Genomic DNA, 18,064 nt, shown 5'->3' with positions numbered 1-18,064 from the left:
AAGGTGGCACTTCCGACCAGACTCTATAAAATTTTTCCTTCCTCTTCCAGGGGGATATGTATCAAGCCTTGGAGAGTGATAAAGTGGAGAAGTTGCCAAAAGTAGCCAATCAGCTTGTAAATGTCACTTCAAATAAATGTCAGTTAGAAGATGATTAGTTACTTTTGGCAACTTCTCCAATTTATCTCTCATATCACAATGTGGTGAAGCTCGTACTTTGTGGGCTGTGTAGTGGGATTCTTCACGGGTCTCAAATTTTTGGTGTAATGTCTTCAATCATACTGGCCAGGTCCTTGCGAGACATTTCACTAGTGATCATCTTGTCGTATACTTAGGAAATCTAACAGAAAACTGGTACAATATCTTTGCACTGCTGCAAAATTTCAAATTGCAAAAATTGGAAGGCATCTAGTCCTTTTATGTATAATGTAGTGATCTCCTGAATTAAGTACTGTGGTTCTTTTGGAATATATTACAGGCCTGCTTAACGACAAGATCAAAAAATTGCATGAGACATGGAACCATTACAACAACCATTCTACACTTCATGGCACTACACAACTCAGTGTTTTTATTTACCTTATTTGGATCCATTTACGCCCCTTTGACACCTTTAGTCGTTTCTCTGATAGGTAGACCTCGGGTCTTCTAAGAGTGCTTTCTCTTCTACCCCCTTCACCACCACCACCCGTGACCTGTTATCCCCTTTACCACCATGTTATAGTTCCAAAAATCTGCATTGGGTACTAATATTACTGCCAGTATATACTTATTTTGTATTTGTTGTTTTACATAGTCTACATTGCCATTCTATCTGTTCTGTAGTATTGTGACTATACCTCTGGATGTTATAAATCAAAAGAAATTAAAAAAAAATGTTGGTCCCAGTCAGTTACATCGCTTACAGGAATATCACAAGGGCGAAAAAATAAATGAAATTGAATACATTGGTTTGTTATACCCCTTTTACACCGGAGCTAAAACCCGTGTTATTGCAGGGTTAACCCGGGCAGCTCCTTGGTGTAAAAGGGGTGAGGGTTGGTTCGCCGGGTTGAGTGACCCGGCAATCCAACACAGGTAAATAGCAGGGTTTAACACAGGCGTAGTCCGTGAAACCCTGCTGTGTGTACGGCGCACTCTGGGTCTTGATGACCTGGAGTGAGCCGCATGCCAGCTGATTGGTCCGGCTTCAGTGGCGCTTGGAGATGACGTCATCTCCAAGCGTCCACTTTCACTCCGGAAAAACCGGGTCTATGCAGACCCGACTGCGGTGTGAGCAGCGCCGACTCGGGAATATCCTGAGTCGGCGCCGGCTAAATTCCAGGTCTGATCCGGATAGGAACCCTGTTTCAACTCCAGGGTCAGACCCGGAATTTTGGTGGAAAAGGGGTATAAGTATAAATCTATATCTGCATTTTACCTCACTTGGAGCCTATGTAGACTACAAGGGAGAGATCTGAATATGCCTCTTTGGCAAAAGGGTAACCTATAGACTACAATAACTAAAGCCGACTGGAAATTGGACCACATCATCGTTCTTATAGAAGTCTATGAGAATGGCAGTGTCCTGCAAGTCTTAATCTATGCAAGATATATCTGTGATATCTCCTACGTTACAACTGTAATATATTGCCCCAATGCTAAAAGTTCAGATAAACTTACAGAGACAGCAGTTTCCATATGAGGCACATGCAAAATAAAGTCTACGGAACCCTGCAAATTCAGAAATGCATTCATATATATGTAATATCCAGTGCTTCTTGATAATTTAGATATTTCATCCTACAGTTTCAAATCTTGTTGTTTTTGTAAATCCCACCCTTTATTAGGCACTTTTACTATGTAGTGCATAGCTGCAATGAATTTCTATTCTTATATGAGCAATTACCTGTATTTCTTCCTTGACACAGCAGGAGTATGGCACCCCACATTTCTCTTGACTTGGGTTGGTGTCTTTACAGGAGAAATAAATATTCAGGGACCAGTTTTGGTAGTTGTCAACTCCACAGCATTGAAACTTCAATCAAACAGAATAAAACAAATAATTTAGCCAATAAATATAGTTAAACCTGTACATAATTTTTGCAATACATTATGCATTTGAGTAAAGTATGGACACAAGACACTAAGGCAGTGGTTCCCAAACTGTGTGCCGCGGCACCTTGGGGTGCCTCGGGACACTTGCAGGGGTGCCTCAGGTTGGTGGTCCAGCACCAGATCAATTTTTTTATGGTAAATGGTAATATGTGGACAAACAGAACACAAACCTGTCCACCACTACATAACTGAACCTAAGGATTACTGGTAAGAACAATTCACTTTACTACTTCACTACATGTTTTTCTGAATTTCTCATAACAAACTTCTGGCTTAGGGGTGCCGTGAAAACAATACCACTGCACTAAGGAGTACATTTACTAAGCTGCCAATTTCTATTCTATGTCATATTTTTCATTTGTACTTAGTGTTCGGTTTTGACTAACTCGGATCAGGGAGATCCATGATACATGCATCTGTGTGTAAAAAAATAAACACAGATGCACAGACGGATCAGTGAGATCCGTCTGTGCTTCTGTGTTTTAAAAAATGAAGACCTGTGCAAATATATTTTTTTAAGAACACCCCCAAAAGAACACCCAGCACCAGGCTTTGGAGACCTAGTCCTGGTTGTGGTAAATACAGGGGACAAACAATGTAGGGGTTCCCTGTATTAAACACAACCAGCACCAGGCTATGCAGAGCCAGCCCTGGTTGCCAAAATACAGGGGACAAGAGACGTAGGGGTTCCCTGTATTTAGCTCAACCAACACTGGGCTCTGATCCGGTCCTGGTTCTGGAAATACAGGGAACAAAAAGTGTAGGGGTCCCCCGTAATTTCCATAACCAGCACTGGACTGTTTCTAGTGGGGGGGGGGTAATGCCACAACCATGGGAACTCTTTCACCGGGTCCCAGCCAAAGCATTACCCCTCACTGCTAGTCAGCCCAGGCCGGGGATCCCTTGGGAGCTGAGGAACCCTCCCAATAAAGGGGTCCCCTCTCCAGGGCACCCCAGGCCTAGGATGAGAGGCAGATGACTCGCCTCTCTCAGCCAAAGAGCGCTCAGCACTGGGATTTCTATAGTGAAATCCTGTGGCGGAGCCGTCATTCAGGAAGTACTGTCCTTAGAGGATGCCTACACGGAGCGAAGAGGACGTGATCCACGCATAGGGACAGGTTAGTCTGGAATTTTTTTTACAGATACCCTATGGATTCCTACTGGAAAAGTGGACGTGATGGGCTTCAGAGATACATAGGTGAGTATGTGAGATAGCGTGAGTGTGCATGTATGTTTTATTAAACTTTATGTAAAGTGTGGTGCATTTGAAAGAGTTAAAAATATTGTCTTTTGCAGTAGAACTACTGGTCCCAGGAAGCCTCCCCTGCATGCAGGTACATGGAGGACCACAAGTACCAGCATGCAGGGCATTACAGGCACGCTGGTACCTATAGTTCCACTGCAAAACAAATACTTAAAAAACCACAGAACACACACACCATGAATGAAAAGTTTAATTAAACACAGGCACAGGGCATATGTATCAAATCTTGGAGAGAGATAATGTGGACGGAGATAATGTACCAACCAATCAGCTCCTAACTGTTATGTTCAGGCTGCAATACAGACCTAATAAAAGTACTTTATATCTCTCCACTTTATTACTTTCCAAGATTTGATACATCTCCCCTTAAAGGTGTTAACTAACAGACTGATAGATAAGCTAGCGGAATAATAATGATACACAGACCACTACTGGAAATCTATTATCTCAGTCTCAGCATGCGTTTCTGCTTATAGCAGCTGCCTTTCCATATGAGTAAATGCTCTGAAGTAATGAAACAGCACCCATGATTTTTAAGCACTTAGAACCTTAATATCCACTATGGCAAGTTAAATTGACATGAGTAGCACTGGATAACTGGTTTACACGCACTGAACGCAAATTGACTATGGCCCTGATTCAGACCCACTCGCAAGCGGCTGTCCGCTCGCAAGTGGGTCGATGGTCTGCACTGAGCATGCGCACGACGGAGAGAGCTCCGTCGTGCGCATGCGCCAGACGCGACGAGTGTGTCTGATCAAAGGGGGCGTGCTGTCGATGTTGATTGACAGCACGCCCCCTTTGGTGGGCGTGCCGGGGGCGTGCCTCCCTGACGGGGGCGTTCCCAAGGGAACGCCTACCGTCAGAAGCCGGCCCACTGACATCACTAGTGATGTCAGTGGGAGTGATTTTGGCTCTGATAGAGCCAAAATCCCTCCGGGCCTTGCGGTTGAAAACCTCAACCGCAGGCTCCGGCTCGCAGTTTCGATGGTCGCGATGGTCAAGACCATCGCGGCCATCAAACTGCACGCTCGTATAGGCTGTGGGTGGTGACCCACAGCTATACGAGCGTCCAGGGGGACGCTCCATAGTTATGGAGGACGGCCCTCATTCAGAGCGTGCGCTCTGCTCAGAGCGTACGGCTCTGAATGAGGGCCTATATATGCTACTGTTTTTCGTGCATGGAATAAATGTATATATTTGCCTATATATACAGAGTTGTACGCAGTTTTGCTGTCCACCTTCCCCTATTTGTACACTTGATTAGCAACCTGTCATCATCATCGGTGCACGCTTGCTTCAACCTATTCTTGGTGCATGAAAATATTTATGCTTTTGTCTAATTCTGTTTGTCCCACAGTTGCATTGATACACCATCACTGAACTTTGTCTATGTGAGAAGGCCCCATTACAGCACAGTTACACCTCCTCAGTTACAAGTGTTGTTGCGCTTGATTGTGTACATTGCCCATGTTTGTGTTTGCCGAGTTCTACTAACAGGACTAAACCAGAAGTATGCCGGTTAACGTCAAAACCCAAATATGATAGCAGGATACCCAGAAACAAGAAATATAAGGCCAGATAAGAACTGGGGCTAGAAAACCAGATGCATGTTCAGGACAGATGATTGTTGCATATATACGTAATAGAACAGACTATGGGCCTGATTCAGCAGGGATCGCAATTGCAACAGCGTACGCAGATTAACCGATGGTGTGTACTGTGCATGCGTATGCACTGCAGTGTGCGTGTGCAAGTTAGCATTGTGATTACGCACGCAGATAGAAAGCCAGCACAGAGTGAGTGACGGGGCGTCAGTGTTTGGGGGAAGTGGTAGGAGAAACGCAGGGGTGCCAGTCCGTTTGAAGGCCGTTGCATGGGCGTGCATAAATTAGCCACTGCAACGGTATACGCAGCTTGTTTACTCACTTTGTGCGACAAGACTTGCAATTTCTGAGACAGGTCAGAGCTGCTGTAATTCTGCATGATGGTTCAATGTTACTGATGCATACGCATGACTGCAAGGTCTTACGAATGTGAGGAAGCGGTAGTAGGCGTCTCTATACTGGCTGAGCAGTTGCAAACATTAGCATACTATTGCAGCAGAACTGCGTGCGTAATTCAGCTGCGATCACAATAGCGATCCATGCTGAATCACGCCCTATGAACATGAAATACTAGAAACAAGCAGTACTATGGCATACAGTCTACATTATGATGACTGAAAAGAAAAGGATCAAAGTTAAAGGACGAGTATAAAATAACAAGAAGTTCTGCACAATACAAACTAAAATGGAAACTGGTAGGTGGAGAGTAGGACAATTCACAAAATGGACAAAGCAAGCCTGTAGTGAATGCTTTATAAAGACCTAGAGGGCTTGTGTGAAGAACAGATAATGAGTCACAGCAGGAGCTCATTATCAGTCAGCTGTCTGCAGGTAAGTCAGAAGAATGTGGGCTACATTTATCTGTGTTGTAAGAATTCACTCATATACTTCCTGATAAAAGTGTTGAAATGCTTAATGCTGTCACCGGAGGCATGCAAGAACATAGCTGTAACATTCATACTGCATACACAGAAGTTGAGCCTTAAGGCAGAAAAAATAGTTAATCGCATTACAGCAATACAAAGCTACTCTGTGAGTGGTACTTCATGACTAAGGGGCTCATTAGATCCCAGGGGGTAAATTTACTAAGAATCTAGATTGGTCAAGTTTAGTTTTTTTGAACCTCGATTTGCATCGCCGTATCTCGGGTGATTTTCCTGTTTTTCATCTTCAAATTTACTGAGTTTAGCTGAAAGTCAAATGGCCGATGGTGAAGCAGATCGAGATATCTCCCCCGAGTTGCAATTGAACATGAGATTGCTCACCCGAGATTGCAGTATATTCTCTCTGCAAATCTCTCCGAGCTAGCATCCTGCACATATCAGTGAGATATGTGAAGTTTGCTTGTGTGTAAAACTTGTAAAAGAAGGGTTCAATTTAGTAAGAAAAAAAGATTTAGGGTCCCCCCCCAGAAGCATAACCAGCCCCGGTCAGCCAGTCCTGATTCCAAAAATTACGGGGAACAAAAAGAGTAGGGTTCAGGTACAGGCAAGTATGTGTGATTGAGGTATGTGTGCAATAAACTTGTACTATATACAGTGTGTGTGTGTGTTGTGTCTTTATTTAACTATTTATTTTACAGTGGTTGTACGGGTGCCGGTTGCCTGCTGGCACTTGTAGTTCCACAAGTGCCAAAGGGCAGGCATGCTGGCACCTGTAGTTCCACTGTAAAATACAATAGTTTACTTCTCTTTTATACTTTATTACCCCCGTACCCACAGCCCAGGCATGTGGGGTAGAGCCCCGGGCTTCAAACCAAGCCTGGGGTTTCAGGAGAGGGGGGACCCCTTCTTGTGGGGTCCCCACCACCCCTGAGATACTCGGCTTGGCCTGACCGGCTTAGAGTGAGAATAGTTTGGCCCCGGAGACCCGGTTATAGGGTCTCCTGGCTGTGACATTACACCCCGGTCGGTTTGGGTCCGGTGCTGGTTTTAAATATAGGGGGATCCCTATACATTTTTTCCCCCTATATTTATTATAACCAGCACTGGCCCTGCAGCCTGGTGCTGGTTCCTAAACTACGGTGGAACCCTACTCATTTTGTTCCCCGCAATTTTCGGAACCAGGAGTGGCTGACAAGTCCGGGGCTAGTTATGCTTTTGGGGGGACCCTGCATCATTTAAAAAAAAAATTAACCCTATTTGAACTATTTACAGGCAGAAACATACACAAATCACAATGATTTGTGTATGTTTCTGTCAAACTCGCAGCTCAGGAGGTGGAGAGTTTGAAAAGTCAGTTTCACAGAGCGTTTGCTGTCATCTCACCCGAGCTTGTCATTCCGATTCTTGGTAAATTTGAGAGATGTATCTTTTAGGTGAAAAGTACTTCCAAGTTGGCCAGATGGGGAGTTGATTCGAGTTAGCTATCTCACCCGTGTTTTACAAGTGAGAAGAGAGAAATCTCTCTCTAACTCAACCGACTTTGCCTTTAGTAAATTTGCGAAATGAAAATCATGCCTAAACTCTCCTGAGATTGGCATCTCGACCAATCTCGATTCTTAGTAAATTTACCCCCAGGCCTCAACCTTGCCAGTGCAAATCCTGGTCTGATCATAAAATCTATTTCATCAATCTATCACTTATAATTAAATGCTCAAAATGTAGAAAGGTGGATATTGGTTATGATTTTCATTCTTGTATGGACTGCCCCTTTAGGTTGGTAAATACTTTTACAAAAGAATAGTGTCCATTAAATCCAGTATGGTATCCGAAAAATAACTGAGACATATAATTACATATTATCTTGTTATACAGTAGCGACAACCAATTTTAATAAAATCGCCATTATTTATGGATTACAGTGAGATTCAAGAACATTAGTGCTACCTACTACATAATATTTGCTACATGTTATATAGTCTAAAGAGGAACAGAAACATGATTCTGATAGAACTATAGTTTGGTCTTAGATGCTCTTTTATTGTCTTAATCATATCATCTTACCTTTTTTTGGATATAATCAATAAAGTTTTGCAAATCCAAATCTTCTCGATAATGAATAATCGCCCGCGACATTACAGAAGTGGCCTTTTCTAAAACCTGCAAGTACAAGTAATATTAACAATTCCTCCAATGTAAAACTAACTTCAGTAAAGTTTTAGTAAAGTGAGAACCACTGAGACTTAGGGCTCTATTCATCAAGAGTGACGATGTTGCCCTGAATATTATCAGGCAACATCGCCACCATTTTTATGAATCATTACATTTTATGGCTGCTATTCAGCATTTTTGTACGCAGGCGCAGCGGTTGCGGTAACACTCTGTCCATGCGATGTTACAGAAGACATTGTTTATAGGATTCCAAAAACAATACCTGCTTTTTCTTCTTCTGCGCAGACTCAGTCATGCACTTAGGAATAGTCTCTGCTCCTGCTTTGTGGTGACCGCTAAGGGCAAGTTCAACTCCAGCCTGTCAAAACTGTCTAAATTGATTGAAATGTGTAGACAGGCTTTATATTAGTCTGTATACATTTATATTTATGTGCTTTTATTTAAAATGTATATATACATTTTAAATATAAAAGCGCTCGCTCTGAATCAGTGTCCTCCCTCTCTTTTTTTAGAGCGGCTATAGCGAGCGGCCAAAAAGATGGTCGCGATGGTCAAGACCATCGCGACCATCGGGCTTGCGACGAGTCCCTTGTGGTAGGGTCTCGTCTGCCGCAAGCCCTGGAGTGTTTTTGGGTCTATCAGAGCCAAAAGCACTCCCACTGACATTATTTGTGATATCGGTGGGGCCGGCCCCAGACGGCAGGTGTTCCCATGGGAACGCCTCCGTCTGGGCAGCCACGCCCCTGGCATGCCCACCAAAGGGGACGTGCTGTCACTCAACATCGACAGCACGCCCCCTTTGTAGCGAGACCCATAGCGACGGCTTGCCAGTCGCTATGCGGGTCTCGCGCATGCGCACGATGGAGCCGGCACCCTCGTGCGCATGCGCACTTGTCCAACATCGACCCGCTTGCGAGCGCTCAGCGCTCGCAAGCGGGTCTGAATCAGGCCCTCATTTCAATCAATTTAGACAGTTTGGACAGGCTGGATTTATGGGAAAATATCCCTCTGTCCCTTCAGTTTTCAGGATATTTAAGGATATTCTTCATATAAAGCCATTCTGAGATGGCGTTATATAAAGTAAATATTTTTAGAGTAATTTAACACTTTTTGCTTTGCTGAATAGCAAAAAGCATTAAAGCACTGTAGAGAGCAATTGCTTGATCCCTAGAGTGTGGTACTCTGCGATATGGGAATCAATGGAGAAGATAACTGTGTTATCTTCTCCATTATCCCATTTCTGAATAGTGGAAATACTTAAAAAATGCGGAAATTATAGTTTCCGCATTTTTTAAGTATAAAAAACCATTGCTGAATAGACCCTTAGGCCCCTATTTATTACAATCCGCATTTAAAATGCAGTTGAGGTATGGTATTTTTCGACTAAGGGTCTCATTCAGACCCGCTCGCGAGCGCAGGACGCTCGCAAGCGGGTCGATGGTAACCAAATGCACATGCGCACAATGGAGGGAGCTCCGTCATGCGCATGCGCGAGACCTGGCGAGCGACGAGGAAGCCGTCGCTCGGGGTCTCGCACCAAAGGGGGCGTGCTGTCGATGGTGAGTGACAGCACGCCCCCTTTGGTGGGCGTGGCTGCCAGACGGAGGCGTTCCCATGGGAACGCCTACCGTCTGGGTCCGGCCCCACTGACATCACTAGTGATGTCATTGGGAGTGCGTTTGCCTCTGATAGAGCCAAAAGCACTCCAGGGCTTGCGGCCACGAGACCCTACCGCAGGGTCTCGTCGCAAGCCCGATGGTCGCGATGGTCTTGACCATCGCGAACATCTTTTTGGGCGCTCGCTATAGCTGTGGGTGGTAACCCACAGCTATGCGAGCGTCCAAGGGACCGCTCCAATTTTAGGTAGCCCGGCCCTGATTCAGAGCGAGCACTCTGGTCAGAGCGTCCGGCTCTGAATCAGGCCCTAAATTCGCATTTCGAATTTAGGAAATATCACATGGATGTACCAACATCCGCATACAGGGATTGAGCTTGTGATAAAGCTCTGGGCCTGATTCAGAGCCGGACGCTCTGACCAGAGCGCTCGCTCTGAATCAGTGCCCTCCTACCTAAAAATGGAGCGGCCTCCTGGCCGCACGCATAGCTGTGGGTGACCACCCACAGCATATGCGAGCGGCCAAAAAGATGGTCGCGATGGTCGAGACCATCGCGACCATCAGGCTTGCGACGAGACCCTGTGGTAGGGTCTCGGTGACCGCAAGCCCTGGAGTGATTTTGGCTCTATCAGAGCCAAAATCACTCCCACTGACATCACTAGTGATGTCAGTGGGGCCGGACCCAGACGGTAGGCGTTCCCATGGGAACGCCTCCGTCTGGCAGGCACGCCCACCAAAGGGGGCGTGCTGTCAGTCACCATCGACAGCACGCCCCCTTTGGTGCGAGACCCGGAGTTTGGCTGTCGCTGTCCGGGTCTCGCGCATGCGCACGACGGAGCTCCCTCCGTCATGCGCATGCGCATTGGGGTAACATCGACCCGCTTGCGAGCGTCCTGCGCTCGCGAGCGGGTCTGAATGACCCCCTCTGTCCCTGCGAATCCCGTCAGCACACTTTTCTCTGTATTTACAAAAAAAATACAGGGAGATGTATCTGCGCATACACCTGCCGGATACTGCGTCCAAACGCCCGACACCTCAGAAACCCCCACAGTAATCAGCTTGTGGTTTACTTATACCTCTTTTCCACTTAAATTATGGGTCTGACCCGGAGTTGGAACAGGGGGCCTGATTCAGAGCCGCTCGTAAGCGGCCGCTCGTTCGCACAACTGCGCATGCGTATGGGTTGTAATACGCATGCGTGAACCAATGATTGCGGTCGGAAATTGTGTGCTCGCAAAATAGCGAATGCCTGCTAATTTGAGTGACAGAATGAGGCGTTTGTGGGTGGTAACAAGGGAAGGTGCTTGAAAATGGGGAGTGGAGATCCGAACGCAGGCGTGTCAAACGGTCAAAACGGGCGTTTAATGGGAGTGCATAATTAGTAAGGGAGTGTCATCGATCATGTCTCTTGGTTGTCTTTTAGCCTGAACTGCTCGCATGATTGCGGTAGGAAAATCCTACCACAAGCACTGCGAGCAGTTCATACGCCTTTCAATGTACTCGATTAATCTAATAAATAGCGGAGATGACGTATGATGCGAGCGGCCAGGGGGCGTTTTTTTAAAAAAAGCGAGCACATGTTTCGTTCGCTCGATCAGACATAGAGGTGTCAACAGACGGCAAAGAGCAAGCGCTCTATTTAAATATCCGGCCCCTTTTTCTGAACGAGCGAGCGCAAATAGCATCCGGCTCTGAATCAGGCCCAGGGTTCCTATCCGGATCAGACCCGGAATTTAGCTGGCGGCGACTCGGGATATTCCCGAGTCGGCACCACTCATACTGCAGTCGGGTCTGCATAGACCCGGCTTTTCTGGCGTGAAAGTGGACGCTTGAAGATGACGTCATCTCCAAGCGCCACTGAAGCCGGACCAATCGGCCGAATAGTTGTGGCGCACTCCAAGTCATCAAGACCCGGAATGCGCCGTACACACAGCAGGGTTTCACGGGCCCGTGTTAAACCCTGCTATTTACCTGGGTTGGATTGCTGGGTCACTCGACCCGGCGATCCAACCCTCACCCCTTTTACACCAGGGAGCTGCCCGGGTTAACCCTGCAATAACCCGGGTTTTAGCTCCGGTGTAAAAGGGGTATTAGACCACACAGTTGATCACAGTGAGCCCCTTTTCACATTATTTTAGGTAAAATAATGTTAATAAATAATAAATATGCCCCTTAACGAGGAATTGTGCTCTAGCTTTTTATTTTATCCAAATTCGCCATAGTCCATTTCAGAATGTGCACTTGTATGCGGTATCACAAGTTAAGTACTTACCATTCCTGAGAAAATAAAACCAATAACAGCTGCCACAAATTGAAGAAACATGACTAGGACTAGCATGCTGGCAAACTGTAAAATGAAAAAACAGCCAAATGAGCTTTGATCAACAAATGTTTAATTAATTCCATTTCTTAAAGATTTTAATTTAGCATTTTCCAACCACAAGTAAGTAAGGTAGTTAGGAACATAAATGTACATGCAAAGTAAAGGTGCGTACACACGTAACGATTTTTTGAACGATTTAACTATAATGACGTTGTTATTGTTCAGTCGGTCAAAAAATCGTTCAGTTTCTGAGTTATAAGAATGAACGAGAATCGTTCAAGCGCGCTCTTGTTTGTAGTTTGTAGTTCATTTCAGACTGTCCAACATAACGATTTTTATTAAGAGAAGGAACATTTTTTGGTCATTGTTGTAAAAATCGTTCAGTACACTTCAAAAAATCGTTCACTTTTCAAGGGAAAATCTGACAGATAAACTGACAGATAATCGTTGGTTACAAACTTGTTACGTTTGTATGCACCTTAAGGCCAATATCCTACTGGAAATAACAAAATGCCAGTAACACTATGACAAACATGGGGCCTGATTCATCACAGATCGCAACAGCAACAGCATGTGCAGATCGGTCGATGGTGCTTAACGCGCATGCGTATGTATCGCAGTGCGTGTGTGCGTGAGTTAGCATTGCGATCGCTCTGTGATCACTCACGCAGAAAGAAAGCTATAACAAAGTGAGTGGTGGGAGGTCAGCGTTTGGGGGTGGTGACGGGGCAGTGGTCGGAGAAACTCAGGTGTGCCTGTCCGTTCGAACGCCGTTGTATGGGCGTGCATAAATTAGCCACTGCAACGGCATACGCAGCTTGGGATGAGGTTAGCAATTTCTGAGTAAGGTCAGACCTGCTGTAAATGTGTGTGAGGAGCCGGTGTTACACGATGTTACCAACGTATACGCAGGACTGCAAGGTATTACGGATATGAGATAGCGGTAGTGGGCATCGCTGTGAGAAGGCTTTGCGATTGCAGTCATTAGCATATCTTCGCAGCAAATCTCAGTGCGTAATCGCAGCTGCGATCGCAATAGCAACTCGTAGTGATTCAGGCCCATGATCCATTTAATGGGCATGATTCAGATTTGGTAAAAAGTAATGCTGGCCATACACCAGACCAACTTTCCACCAACCATCTAACTGACGAACCGTCTAACTTGTCTGTCTGATTAAAACTCTGCCCCACACACTTAACCAACTTTTTCATCAGACCAGCCAACTTCTCTTCAACTTGTGATGTCACAGAAGTAGGTGGACAGTGTCTGCCCACGACTGCATATTTTGAATAACATGGAGGTGGCTCTGCTCATTCACTGTCTGCAACTCTGCTACAGGAGGTGGGTGAGGCTGGGGCACAGAGAGAGAGAGTGGTCAGGAGGAGATGGGTGAGGTTAGGGTATAGAGAAAGAGGTCAGGAGGAGGTGGGTTTGGTTAGGTTGCAGTGATAGAGAGGTCAAGAGGAGGTGGGTGAGGTTAGGGTGCAGTGATATGTCATAGGGATGTGCAGTACTGCTTGTACTGGGGGGGGTCTGAGGTGCAGTACAGTTGCAGGATAGTTAAGGGAGCATAGAAAGGGACAGGGCAACATAATAAAGAGTTATGGGTAAGGGTTAACTGTAAAAATGATTACAATAAACAAAGAAGATTTTTATAAGTTATAAATATCTTTTTTGTATTATTCTAATAATTTGTATATCAAATGTGCTGCTGTTCTGCGGTGACCTGACCAGGTTACAGTCTAACATTGCCGCCCGCCCGCTGTAGCTTCCGCAGCCCGCAGCAAACCTGGCAGGTACACCCCAGGAGACTATCATTTGTGGAAGGTGTCTGGCACCTGATCACTGACCAGAGGTTGTGATACCCCCATGGATCCACCACTGCTGCAGGCAGGGAGATGGACAACATGTTCCAGCTGCCTCCTGCCCCACTTGACACAGGTCCATTAAATCTGGGTTACTGTTGTTGCAGCAGCTGGTGATAATGACAGGCGACCTGCTGCTGCGGCACATGTGACACGGGGTATGCTGCTGCTGGCTTTTATGACAGGAGACCGCTTGCTGCAAAAGGTGACTGTGACAAAAGTAGGCGGGCACTGCCAGACAGTGTGCACCTACATATCGGTCACATGAACGTTTAGTTGGGAAAAATCAAACATGTTTGATTTTCCCAACTAGTTGGAATTACCGTTTTTTGACATTTTTCAACATGTGGGAGCAAACATGCAGGGATGCAGGATTTTCATTCCAACCAGCAGCCACCTAGGTAATCCTGATTAGATGAAAGCCATCTGTCTATGCAGTTTTTCGCTAATGCCATATATAAGGCCTACCCTCCAACATGACCCCTTCCACCTGGTACAAAATCCTCTGCTCCTGGACTCCCCACCTAATTAATGATTGCAGACACCTGTGTTGAACTAGTTAATAGATCATAAATTAAGAAGGAAGCCCAGGAGCAGAGCAATTTCCAATGAATGGAAAGGGTCATGTTGGAGGGTCTGTATAAGGTAAGGATTTTTTTAATGTTTTCCTGCCACCTGAGTAGCAGAAAACTTTAACCACCATGTTCTTTTCTGCATGATTTAAGTAGAATTTTGTTTTATGTTTTACCAAAATCTCACTCCTGGTACTTCCTATCTGTCCCTGATCGCCAGATTGTTCTTATTTTTTCCTGGCCCTGGAAGTAGGTTTTTTGTCCTATACTATTCCCAGCCTCCTGGTTTCTGACTTCTCTGTACTAAAAATACACACTGCAGGCAATTTTGTGGATGTATTTTGTAGCAAATCTTCTTAAATTGTGTATCTGAGTATCTGTAGCACCTATCTATAGTATCTTTAGCACCTATCTATAATATCTGTAACTCCTATCTATATCTGTAGCTCCTATCTATAGTATCTGTAACTCCTATCTTTAATAACTGTAGCTCCTATCTATAATAACTGTAGCTCCTATCTATAGTATCTGTAACTCCTATCTATAGTATCTGTAACTCCTATCTTTAATAACTGTAGCTCCTATCTATAGTATCTGTAACTCCTATCTTTAATAACTGTAGCTCCTATCTATAGTATCTGTAACTCCTATCTTTAATAACTGTAGCTCCTATCTATAGTATCTGTAACTCCTATCTTTAATAACTGTAGCTCCTATCTATAATAACTGTAGCTCCTATCTATAGTATCTGTAACTCCTATCTATATCTGTAGCTCCTATCTATAGTATCTGTAACTCCTATCTATATCTGTAACTCCTATCTATATCTGTAGCTCCTATCTATATCTGTAGCTCCTATCTATAGTATCTGACTCCTATCTATAGTATCTGTAACTCCTATCTATAATAACTGTAGCTCCTATCTATAGTATCTGTAACTCCTATCTATATCTGTAGCTCCTATCTATAGTATCTGTAACTCCTATCTATATCTGTAGCTCCTATCTATAGTATCTGTAACTCCTATCTATATCTGTAGCTCCTATCTTTAATAACTGTAGCTCCTATCTATAATAACTGTAGCTCCTATCTATAGTATCTGTAACTCCTATCTATATCTGTAGCTCCTATCTATATCTGTAGCTCCTATCTATAATAACTGTAGCTCCTATCTATAGTATCTGTAACTCCTATCTATAATAACTGTAGCTCCTATCTATAGTATCTGTAACTCCTATCTATAATAACTGTAGCTCCTATCTATAGTATCTGTAGCTCCTATCTATAGTATCTGTAACTCCTATCTATAATAACTGTAGCTCCTATCTATATCTGTAGCTCCTATCTATAGTATCTGTAGCACCTATCTATAGTATCTGTAGCACCTATCTATAGTATCTGTAACTCCTATCTATATCTGTAACTCCTATCTATAATAACTGTAGCTCCTATCTATAATAACTGTAGCTCCTATCTATATCTGTAGCTCCTATCTATAGTATCTGTAGCTCCTATCTATAATAACTGTAGCTCCTATCTATAGTATCTGTAGCTCCTATCTATAGTATCTGTAGCTCCTATCTATAGTATCTGTAGCTCCTATCTATAGTATCTGTAGCTCCTATCTATAGTATCTGTAGCTCCTATCTATAGTATCTGTAGCTCCTATCTATAGTATCTGTAGCTCCTATCTATAGTATCTGTAGCTCCTATCTATAGTATCTGTAGCTCCTATCTATAGTATCTGTAGCTCCTATCTATAGTATCTGTAACTCCTATCTATAGTATCTGTAACTCCTATCTATAGTATCTGTAACTCCTATCTATAGTATCTGTAACTCCTATCTATAGTATCTGTAACTCCTATCTTTAATAACTGTAGCTCCTATCTATAGTATCTGTAGCTCCTATCTATAGTATCTGTAGCTCCTATCTATAGTATCTGTAACTCCTATCTATATCTGTAGCTCCTATCTATAGTATCTGTAACTCCTATCTATATCTGTAGCTCCTATCTATAGTATCTGTAACTCCTATCTATAATAACTGTAGCTCCTATCTATAGTATCTGTAACTCCTATCTATATCTGTAGCTCCTATCTATAATAACTGTAGCTCCTATCTATAGTATCTGTAACTCCTATCTATAATAACTGTAGCTCCTATCTATAATAACTGTAGCTCCTATCTATAGTATCTGTAACTCCTATCTATATCTGTAGCTCCTATCTATAGTATCTGTAACTCCTATCTATATCTGTAACTCCTATCTATAATAACTGTAGCTCCTATCTATAGTATCTGTAACTCCTATCTATATCTGTAGCTCCTATCTATAGTATCTGTAACTCCTATCTTTAATAACTGTAGCACCTATCTATAGTATCTGTAACTCCTATCTATATCTGTAGCTCCTATCTATAGTATCTGTAACTCCTATCTATAGTATCTGTAACTCCTATCTTTAATAACTGTAGCTCCTATCTATAGTATCTGTAACTCCTATCTATAATAACTGTAGCTCCTATCTATAATAACTGTAGCTCCTATCTATAGTATCTGTAACTCCTATCTATATCTGTAGCTCCTATCTATAGTATCTGTAACTCCTATCTTTAATAACTGTAGCACCTATCTATAGTATCTGTAACTCCTATCTATATCTGTAGCTCCTATCTATAGTATCTGTAACTCCTATCTATATCTGTAACTCCTATCTATAATAACTGTAGCTCCTATCTATATCTGTAACTCCTATCTATATCTGTAGCTCCTATCTATAGTATCTGTAACTCCTATCTTTAATATCTGTAGCACCTATCTATAGTATCTGTAGCACCTATCTATAGTATCTGTAACTCCTATCTATATCTGTAGCTCCTATCTATAGTATCTGTAACTCCTATCTATATCTGTAGCTCCTATCTATAGTATCTGTAACTCCTATCTATATCTGTAGCTCCTATCTATAATAACTGTAGCTCCTATCTATAGTATCTGTAACTCCTATCTATATCTGTAGCTCCTATCTATAGTAACTGTAGCTCCTATCTATAGTATCTGTAACTCCTATCTATAATAACTGTAGCTCCTATCTATAGTATCTGTAACTCCTATCTATATCTGTAACTCCTATCTATATCTGTAACTCCTATCTATATCTGTAACTCCTATCTATATCTGTAGCTCCTATCTATAGTATCTGACTCCTATCTATAGTATCTGTAACTCCTATCTATAATAACTGTAGCTCCTATCTATAGTATCTGTAACTCCTATCTATATCTGTAGCTCCTATCTATAGTATCTGTAACTCCTATCTATATCTGTAGCTCCTATCTATAGTATCTGTAACTCCTATCTATATCTGTAACTCCTATCTATATCTGTAACTCCTATCTATAATAACTGTAGCTCCTATCTATATCTGTAACTCCTATCTATAGTATCTGTAACTCCTATCTATAGTATCTGTAACTCCTATCTATAGTATCTGTAACTCCTATCTATAGTATCTGTAACTCCTATCTATAGTATCTGTAACTCCTATCTATAGTATCTGTAACTCCTATCTATAGTATCTGTAACTCCTATCTATAGTATCTGTAACTCCTATCTTTAATAACTGTAGCTCCTATCTATAGTATCTGTAACTCCTATCTATAT

At 43.2% G+C, this 18,064-nt stretch overlaps 1 protein-coding gene across 1 annotated transcript in view; it reads right to left on the bottom strand.

Moving 5' to 3' along the window:
- LOC148479050 (tetraspanin-33-like) overlaps positions 1–18,064 on the bottom strand; it is a 62,013-nt gene that overhangs the window by 22,576 nt on the left and 21,373 nt on the right. The window contains exons 4-6 of the mRNA XM_088455022.1: positions 11,910–11,984; positions 7,914–8,009; positions 1,889–2,017 (exon numbers count right to left, since the gene is read on the bottom strand). Of these exons, the coding sequence (XP_088311148.1) occupies positions 1,889–2,017; positions 7,914–8,009; positions 11,910–11,984 (300 nt within the window). The remainder of the gene's footprint in view (positions 1–1,888; positions 2,018–7,913; positions 8,010–11,909; positions 11,985–18,064) is intronic.

The sequence above is a fragment of the Taudactylus pleione genome, unplaced genomic scaffold, assembly GCF_031769625.1.
Source record: "Taudactylus pleione unplaced genomic scaffold, aTauple2 ptg000641l, whole genome shotgun sequence".
Lineage (NCBI taxonomy): Eukaryota > Metazoa > Chordata > Amphibia > Anura > Myobatrachidae > Taudactylus > Taudactylus pleione.
The sequence above is the reverse complement of the archived record's forward strand: the minus strand, read 5'-3'. Positions and strand labels throughout refer to the sequence as shown.